General features: G+C 42.4%; 1 protein-coding gene across 1 annotated transcript; it reads right to left on the reverse strand.

The window, feature by feature from the left end:
- Positions 1-713: 713 nt before the first annotated feature.
- On the reverse strand, positions 714-8,491 carry LOC112301671 (elongation factor 1-alpha 1-like). Its single transcript, XM_045192706.2, is given in 6 exon segments — positions 714-1,426; positions 1,429-1,551; positions 1,554-1,576; positions 7,500-7,603; positions 7,691-7,881; positions 8,371-8,491. Coding segments are annotated over 6 exon segments (1,275 nt in total).
- Between the last annotated feature and the right edge of the window lie 1,937 nt (positions 8,492-10,428).

Below are 10,428 nucleotides of genomic sequence, written 5' to 3' on the forward strand. Positions count from 1 at the left end.
GCATTTCCAAGGACTCACCCATGGGAGGATGAGGTATAGTGGTAAGATTTATTGAAGTAAAAATGAAAGACTGCCCCCAGGTTCCCATGGTCTCATCTTAGTCCATCCTGCTGAGGAAGAAGTCAAACCTTGTCTTTGTCAAGCCCAGAAGAAGGAGCAGGGTCCAGAATTTCTGTGACATTGGTTCAGTCTATGCCAAAACTTAGTCCAGTTCAGTCTACTAGCCCCATCCTACTAGGTTAGTCTCTGTTCTCACCTCTGCTCCAGCTGGTGCTGTTACTGTACCCAGGCCCATGCTTGTAGCCCATGCTTGGAGCCCACATGGCTGCTACAGAGAGAGAATGTGTGAATGAATGAGCAAAGGAACACATGTCACTGAGCCAGAGGCCTTTGGTGAGCTTTGACTATATTACCTTGTGCTTCCATTAAACTTTATTTTAATGGGTCTCAAAGTTCTGTGACAGATTTTTGGTCAAGTTGCTTCCATTAAAAAGTACTGATTTTAAAAACTAATAACTTAAAAACTTCCACACACACACAAAAAACAAACGGTCCACCAAACATTATCCTGTCCTTCTGAAGGCTTTACGATATAGTGTAATCATTAACCAGTCTTTTACTATCAAACTGAAATGACAAATTGAGACAAACAATTCTGAGGTTGTTCTTCCACCACTGATTAAGGCTGGGGTGGCAGGTGTTGGGGATAATATTCACTTAGCCTTCTGCTGAGCGTTTTGGGCAGACAGGGACTTTGCAGCTCCCGCTGCCTTCTTGTCCACTGCTTTGAGGACACCCACAGCAAATGTCGGTCTCACGTCACTAACAGCAAAGCGGCCCAGAGGAGGATGGTCAGAGAAGCTCTCAACACACCTGGGCTTGACAGAAACCATATCGATGATGGCGGTATCACTAGATTTCAAGAACTTTGGCCGTCTTCTAGTTTTTTCCCCAGAACGATGATCAATCTTCTCCTTCAGCTCAGCAACTTTGCGAGCACTGTGAGCTGTGTGACAATCCAGCACAGGTGCGTGTCCAGCACTGATCTGGCCTGGATGGTTCAGGATAATCACCTGAGCTATGAATCCAGCTGCTTCCATTGGTGGGTCATTTTTGCTGTCACCAGTCACATTGCCACTACAAACATCTTTGACAGACATGTTCTTGTCAGTGAAGGCCATGTTATCCCTAGGAAGAGCGACATGCGAAGCTTCATGGTGTGTTTCAATAGGCTTTATTTCAGTTGTAACATTGATTAGAGCAAAGGTGACCACCATGCCAGGTTCGAGAACACCAGTTTTCACCCGGCCCACAGAGACAGTAGAAATGCCACCAATTTTGTAGACGTCCTGGAGGGGCAGGTGCATGGGCTTGGCAGTTGGATGAGTTGGTGGCAGGATGTGATCTAGAGCTTCAAGAAGCAAATTCCACTGGCATTGCCATCTTCATGGGTGACTTTCCATCCCTTGAACCAAAGCATGTTAGCACTTGGCTCCAGCATGTTCTCCCCATTCCAGCCACAAATAGACACAAATGCTACTGTGTCAGGTTGTAGCCAATTTTCTTAATGTGGGTGCTGGCAAAGCCAGTGAGAAAAAGCTACCTTGGGCCCTCAAACTGACCAATCTTTCCCAATCCTTTGTGGGCTTGTGCTGGGCCCTCCCCCTAACCAATTGGTCTTTTTTCCAGATTAGACACCTCCCCCCAATGGTCACCATCTTGGCTCCTACTGGGCATGCACTCAGCAGAGGAATTTCCCCTTTAATGTTGTATTTTTCCCTCAGTAATCCTGGCTAATGACCAGTAATGATCTTTCCTGCCTACTTCAGGGATTAGGTCCTGAGGGCAGAGGGTGCTGGTCCCCTGGTGAGCCTAGGAATGCTGCAGCTTATTGTCTGATTCAGATCCCTAGTTTTTTATGTTTAATGTCTGATTCCCACTGCTCCCTTCCTTTATTTATAACTAACCATCTACCTATGCTAACACTAATGCACCCAAACAAGACACAAAAGGCTATATAACATAAGAGCAGCAGATTTCACCCATGAATGCCAGCTAGGCATTGTGGAGGTCAGAGGCTGCCAGACAGCCAACAGTTAAGGTCCAGCCAAGGCTAGGGCCCCATTCTTTCCCATCAAGGCCACCCACACCCCTGTGCACCCTCTGATTTATAAAGACAAATAGGCTGGCTGCGAGAACAAGCAGTTTTACTGAGGAAAATCAGAATAAAACCTTAAGGCAGCCTTTTCAACCTTTTCCACCTATGACACACATAAACTAACTACTAAAATTCTGCAGCACATACAGAAATATATTTTTTGCCGATCAAATAAAAAAGATAGGTATAATTTTGATTCATTCACACCAGATGGCTATTGCTATGTTGACTGCTGTCATTTCTTTATTTGAAAATCTAAGGGAGACCAGGTCAGTGCCCTGATTAAATAGTCAGGTGTTGCATGCTTTAAAAATTCTTGCAGCATCACAGTTGAAAATCACTGCCTTAAGGAAATATTATTTAATAATATTTAAATATGGCATTTAATAATGTTAAATATTTTTTCTAATATAATAAGTGGAAAACACTTGTATTCGTTTAATTTGTATTTCTTTGATTATTAGGTCAATAGAATATTTAAAAAATTGATTTCCTTACATACAATGTAAAAAATTTCTTACCTTTAGACTTCCAGCCAAGTTGGAGGTGTAGGTAGATACACTTTGCCTTCTTGCACAACCAAAAGAAGGACAACAACAAATTTGAAAACAGAAATAACCAGAACTGCCTGAAAACTGAACTATATGGAAGTCTGAAACCAAGGAGTTAAAGAAGCAACATTCACCCAGACTGGTAGGAGGGGCTGAGACAGGCAGCCAGGGTGGAGAGGACTTGAGGCAAGGCAGTGGCTGGCAGAGCGGGCAGTCCCATATTTGTGTGTGGATAAACTGGGAGGAACAACTGGGGAGCGAGACACACTGTACAAAAAACCCAGGGCTCCAGTGTGCAGAAATAAAGCCTCAAACCTCTGACTGAAAAAACCTGTGGGGGTTGCAGCAGCGGGAGAAACTCCCAGCCTCACAGGAGAGTTCGCTGGAGAGACCCACAGGGTCCTAGAATGTACAGAAACCCACCCACCTGGGAATCAGCACCAGAAGGGCCCAATTTGCTTGTGGGTAGTGAGGGAAATGACTGAATGTCAGCAGAGAGCTGAGCAAGTGGTACTGTTCCCTCTCTGACTCCTCCCCCACATACAGTGCAATAATGTAGCTACCTGTGTTGCCCCACTCTGGTGAATGCCTAAGGCTGCACCTCACACCATGTAATGGGAGTGCCAAGACAAAAAAATATGTTGAGGCATGGCTTCTCATACCTCAACATAATAAAAGCCATATAAGCAAAACCTACTGCCAACCTCATACTCAGGGGACAAAAACTAAAAGCATTTCCCTTAAGCAGGAAAAAGACAAGTGTGTCTGCTTTCACCACACTTATTCACCATAGCACTGGAAGTTCTAGCCACAGTGATCAGAGAAGAAAAAGAAATAAAAGCATCCATGCAAGATTTAAAAAGCATTGTAGAGGTAAGACACATTTTAAAAAAAAGTTTGTCATGCAGGATAGATATGCTTGCAAAATGGAGAACAAAGCCAGGAGTCAGGGATGTACTGTCCCTTAAGATGCAGAAGTGGTGTGAACGTTTAAACAGATCATAAATTAAAAGAAACCCAGGGGCTGTACTCATTGTGTTAGAATTCCGTTAATATTTGTATTCACAAACTGATTATGTGTTAGGGGCAAGAACAATGATACCAACACACTCATCAATGTGTTGTGTTAACAACTACACCAAAGATCTGAGTGCCTGACAGATAGTGGAGCAGACAGAGGATGGAGTAAGACTTCAGGCCTCCTGAATTGCAGATGTCAGGTGTATCTGGACTGGGTCCATCCGGCTATCTTCACCTTAATCACAACTGTCTATTGGTGCCTGGGAGCTTCTGAAAATACTGCCATTTGTGTCCCTCCTCCAGAGGCTATAATTTCATGGGCCAGGTGTGGCTGGGAGGTGGGATTGGGACAGATCCCAAGTGATTTTAATATGCAGACAAGTTTGGGAACTGCCGTTCTATGCTGTTCTTTGTATTGGTTGGCATATGGCAGGAGGAGAAGGGCAGAGAAAAACTGTGGGCTTTGTCTTGGGAATTTCTGTTCACTTTTATAGCAAATGATTTTGTATATATTAAAACAACAACAAACAAAAACAACAACAACAAAAGAAAACCCTATAGTCTCCACCCAAAACATGACTTGATGTAACAAGTGAATTTGACAAAGTAGGGAGATAAAAAGTCAATATTCAGAAATTGATGGCATTTTTGTACAACAATGAACTATCAGAAAGAGAAACTAGGAAAAAATCCCATTTACTATAGCAACAGGAGAAATCAAGTACCTAGGAATAAATTTAACCGAGGAGGTAAAAGACTTGTACTCAGAAAGCTATAGAACACTGAAGAAAGAAATTGAGGAAGATACAAATAAATGGAAGCATATACTGTGTTCATGGATTGGAAGAATTAACATATTAAAATGTCCATACTACCCTAAGCAATCTATAGATTCAACACAATCCCTATTAAAATACCAATGGTACATTTCACTGATCTAGAACAAATATTTCAAAAATTTATATGGAACCAAAAAAGACCCTGAATAGCCTCAGCAATCTTGAGAAAAAAGAACAAATAGGAAGTATCACAATACCTGATGTCAAATTATACTACAAGTCTACTATAATCAAAATAGCCTGGTACTAGCTTAAGAACAGACACACAGATCAATGGAACAGAATAGAGAGCCCTGAAATGAACCATGTCTCTATGGTCAGTTAACATTTGACAAAGGGGGCAGGAGCATACAATGGAATAAAAATTGTCTCTTCAATAAATGATGTTGGGAGAACTGGACAGCCACATGCAAAAAAATAAAAGAAATTAGACCACCAATTTACACTGTATACCAGAATAAACTCAAAATGGAGAAAAGACTTAAATATAAGTTGTGATATCATACAAGTCCTGGAGGAAAACCTAGGCAGGAAAATTTCAGCTATCTTTGTGTAGCCATATTTTTGCTGATACATCTCCTAGGGCAAGGGAAATAAAGGAATAGGTAAACAAATGGGACCACATCAAATTATAAGCTTCTGCACAGCTAAAGAACCCATCATCGTCAAATGGGAGACCATATTTGCCAATGATACCTCAGGCAAGGGTTTGATCTCCAAAATATATAAAGAACCCAAACAACGCAATACCAGGAAGACAAACTATGGGGGAGCTTTGCCCGCAGAGTCCCCCATCCGCCACGGATGAAAATAAGTCTATCAAGACATGATCTGCTTGGGGAGGAAAGGTGGCCGATCTCTCAAAGGAGAAGGACCAAGAGCCTTTTCCTCAATGGGCTTTTATTCGGTTCAGTTTGCACAGGAATACAGGTAAAGCTCATCAATCATTGTCAGGCAGTAAGGATCAAGCAATAGGTAACATACAAAGAACTCTGAGGGCTTATTCTGAGTCAAGGTCAGTTAGCTAAAGGGCCATAAAACCTTGGGGAACAAACTCATTTCATGCTTGAACCCGTATCAGAAAACTGAGGGCATTCTTAACAAAGCCGGTTTCATGAGGTTTTATGTATTTTTTCTTAGGCCTGATTGCCCTGGGGAATCCAGCCCTTTCTAGCACAGGGCTGCACCACCCTCTGTCATTGTTCCAGGCTTATGTCATGCAGGGGAAGTAAGGCAGCCAAGAGATTAGGAGACTTCTTGCAGACAGAATGAGGACTCAGGCTATGTCAAAGCCGAGGGGCGAGGGTCCATCACCCCTTTTTTTATAGCCCCCCCAAGTCCTTCCCTGAGGGCCTTTTTGTGACCATGCCTGTCTTAGGTCATCCCTCCCTTGAGGAATCTTACCCATCACTGGCTAACTGGTCATGCACGGGGGGCCAAGCAGGGTAAAGTAAAGAGGTCAGAGGCGGCGCCCCTGCCAGGAAGATAAGCTTTGTCTCCTTAGTGGCTTATGGTCCCAAGGTCTCTCACTCAGCCTTAGCCATGGGGGTTTACAGCTTCTGAAACCAGGCAGAGCGGTTCCCAACAACAAACAATCCAATAAAAAAATGGGCAGAGGACCTGAATAGACACTTCTCCCAGGAGGACATACAGAGAGCACATAGACATATGAAAAGATGCTCAACACCCTAGCCATGAGAGAGATGCAAATTTAAACCACAATGAGATATCACCTCACTCCTGTGAGGGTGGCCACCATAAACAAATCAATAACCAAAAAGTGCTGGTGAGGATGTGGAGAAAAGGGAACCCTAGTGCCCCGATGGTAGGAATGCAGACTGGTGCGGCCACTGTGGAAAACAGTATGGACTTTCCTTAAAAAATTAAAAATGGAACTGCTTTTTGACCCAGCAATTACACTGCTGGGAATATATCTGAAGAACCCTGGAACAGCAATTTAAAAGAACTTATGAACCCCTATGTTCATAGCAGTGCTATTTACAATAGCTAAGTGCTGGAAACAGCCTAAGTGCCCATCAGTAAATGAATGGATCAAAAAACTTGGTACATTTATGTAATGGAATACTGTGCAGCAGAAAGAAAGAAGGTACTCCTACCTTTTGCCATAGCATGGAGGGAACTGGAGAATATTATGCTAAGTGATATAAGCCAGTCAGTGAAAGACAAATACCATATGATCTCACTTATAAGAGGAATCTACTGAATAAAATAAAGTAATGAGCAAAACAGAACCAGAGACATGGAAACGTGGAACAGATTGATGCAGCCAGAGGGGATGGTAGAGGGGGATAATGGAGGAAAGAAGGGGAAGGTACTAGTCAAAGAACACATATGAATGACTCATGGACATGAGCAATGGTGTGGGGATTGAGTGTGTGAGCAGGGGGTGGGCTGGGTGGAGAAGGACAAAGAGGGAAAAACTTGGACAACTGTAATAGAACAATAAAATAAAGAAGAAAATAAATAATAGCACGTATGTAACAGAAGAGTAAATAATACAAAACAATTTAAAATGAAAATAAAAGCCCCACCCAAAACCTTAGTACTGCATTCCTGTTGGAGGACATTAAGAAGAATGGCAAATGGATGGGACTGTTCAGAGGCCCCTGGCACAACTCTGTTTTGGGAGTGCCCCTGGGAAGTAAGCCCCACCCATAAGCCTTAGGAAATTTCTACCGGAGCTGTGCTGATAGCTTAGTACTATATGTTCATTTATAAGCTTTCTGGTCACACCCATAAGAATGGAGGTTTATAAAACAAACAAACAAATAAACAAACAAACAATATAACCTCCCACTCTTGAAAATCATCCAGTGACCTGTACCGTAAAGGTTCCCGGCCTTGATCTCCGTCCTTTTGCTTGTCCACCCTCAATGAGTGTGCCCCAGTGGGAGTGAGCTTTCACTGGACCTGCACTGCAGGGGTGCAGCGTCCTTTTCTTCACACCTCGCACTCTGCGTGGGCGGTTGTGGTGTCACCTTCCAGAGTGCCACCACCCTGCTTTGATGGTCCGCCTCTGAGGAGACCACACAAGAGGCAGAAGGGTGACTGAGACCTCTCCCTAACCCAGAAATAGTGTGACGTGACTGGTCCCCACTTACCTCAGTGACTCTCAGTTCACTCGCATTGGACCTTGTCGAGAAAAGTAAAATTGCTGTCAGTGCTTGCCATTTGGGGATCCTGCCTGCCTGCAGCTGCCCCTGGGGCACACCTGCCCTGGCATCCATTTCCCCAGGTAGGTAGTCAGTCCTGAAGGGCGAGATCAGAGGTCGAAGACTCTTGTCTAGTTGAGCTGGAAGTCATATGAGAATAGCGAAGCTCATCTGATTACAAAAATCTAAAACAATCTAACGATATTAAGGAAGAAAGTGACAACAGAACAAAAAGAACCTTTATTCCACCAAATAAAGCTATTTTAATTAGTGTATACTTAGTGTATATTCCAAGTCTTTTTATTTTGTTTTTGCCAGTTTTTACAAAGCTGAGTTGTAATGTGCATATAACCTTGCAGTTTGCATTTTTGTTTACATGTCTGCCTACACGAGCAAGCTTCCAGGTTGTCACACAGTCTTATGTGGAAGTGGGTGATTTCACAAAATCGGACATGGTGACTCCAAGCTCCTCGGCTGTGATTATTCCAGAGATGCTTGGGTGACCCAGCTCTGGCCAACGTGGTGTGACAGGGGTCTGCTGGGTGTGATTCCAGAAATGGTGAGAAAAAGAGGCAGAACCAGTCCTTCTTCTGCCGGACACTGCTGTGTTTGTAAGTGGTGCTGGTTACCCAGCAGCCACCTTGCTTGCATGAGGCCAGCAACAAGGCCAGCGAATGCACCGAAGATGACAACTTCATTAAGCACAGCTGTGGGCATGGTGTAGTGCTGGGGGTGCAGTGAACATACCATCGTCTCTGCCTCCTGAATGTTACAATCTACTGGGGAAGACACAGAGTCCCAAATAATTATAATACAAAGTCAGTGTGATGCTTCCTTTCATGCTGTTATTATTGATCTATGCGTATTAATAAAAACTCCAATGCTTTACCGTTAGCAGTTCTTGGTCAGAGCCACCTCCCCATGACCTGTTCTGGTTACCCCACGTCACTGGGCTTAGTCCTTCCTCACTTGTGGAAAGAGAAGATTGGGCAATTTGAGCTCCACGTCTCATTTAATTCCTTATAAAATAATGTTTTTCTCAGACTAAGTAATAATGACTTGGTATATGAACGAGTAAATGAATGGCTTCTTAGAGGGTTTTTTTTTTTGGTTGTTTTTTGAGAGTACCAGGAAATGATATAAATGTAAAATGATATAATGAGAGAAAAAAATTATAAAATGCACAGATGTTTGATAGGCAGGAGAAAGGAGGAAATGAATAGTAGTGAGTTAGATAGGCTTTGCAAATTGATAAAACAAAAAGCAGCAATTCTGTTTTGGATTGTAAAAATAAAATAGACAATGTGTTCTGGAATGGAAAAATTATGTATCCAGAAATAGATATGAATTGGAGGGTGGCTTGACTGACAGCTTGAAAACCGTGAAGGACAGAGAGCTAATCGACAACCTTCTTCATATTGTATCCCCTCCTGTCACTTCAGCAGGCCGCTGGCACTGAAAGGAAACCACTTTGTGGCCGGGCTTCTCAGCACATAGATATATTGCCCCTGTATTCCAGCAACAAATACGGAACCCAGGCTCAAATTGACCAGTTCACAAGCAAAGCAGGATCTGTAGTTGAACACACACCTAAGAATAATGACATTTCCTCCTTGGAAACCAGCTGTTACGCTGGAGGTTAAGAACGAAAATGTTCCCAGTGAAGCATTGTTCAATTGGCTACATGTCTACTTTAAATGTATGAACACGGCTCACGCTGACTTGGCCATGCTGCAGGTTTAGATCTTTTGATGTATCAGTTGCTGTAGGTCCTCCCTAATTGCTTCACTTTGCTTTGAAAATACTGCATTCCTCTGGTCACCAATTGGTCATTTATTAGGAGAGAGAAAGTAAACTAATCAAACACCCCATAAAGGCAGACAGAAGGAAGATAATTTAAATGTATGTTTGAAGGCCGTCTCTCATCCGTGGTACTTCTTAAGTCAGATATTACCTTGCACTGATGTATATACTTTTTTTAGAGGAATGTTGGAAGCTGATGACCGACTTTTGAAAGATTTTCCTTACAGAGCATCTTATGATGAGTTCTAACCAGAACCTGGCTGACCTCTGGGAAAATGGAGGGTCTTTCCCTCAGCAGAGCTGTTACAATGTTTAAGCCAAACTGTACCGACCAATTCAAGCTCTTGTTCTGATTGGGTTAAAAGCAAGCCGGAGGGCTCATCTCAATTAAGACAGCCTGTATTTATATCAGTGGATATAATTAGGGATGAACAAAATGACAGCATTTGAAGTTCCCACAGAGAAAGTATCTCAATGTATTGCAACTGCCATCCATTTTCAAACTGCTCAGAAAGAGTAATTTCCTTTTTCATTTAAAGAAAGAAAATAATAAGGCATGTGAAACAAAACAAAAAAGAAGTTAAAATAATTGCTAATCAGAAAACAATGCTTCAAGACCAAACAAAGCCCTCTAAATTTTGGACATTTTTTTAGGGACACAGTTTCATCCTTGTATTCACTAAAAACCAAAACATGACAGAATAAAACTTATTTTTTTAATTATAAAAGTAATTTATGTCTGTGCACAATTTGTATGACACAAATACATAATAGAAGAATGAAAATGCTTTACCAACCCGCCCTCAGAAATAATCGCTATTATCAATTTTCTGTGTATTCCTTGATAACTTATTTTGTATTCCCTTAACATATTGTTTCTCAAC

This window comes from Desmodus rotundus, chromosome 7, assembly GCF_022682495.2.
Source record: "Desmodus rotundus isolate HL8 chromosome 7, HLdesRot8A.1, whole genome shotgun sequence".
NCBI classification, from domain to species: domain Eukaryota; kingdom Metazoa; phylum Chordata; class Mammalia; order Chiroptera; family Phyllostomidae; genus Desmodus; species Desmodus rotundus.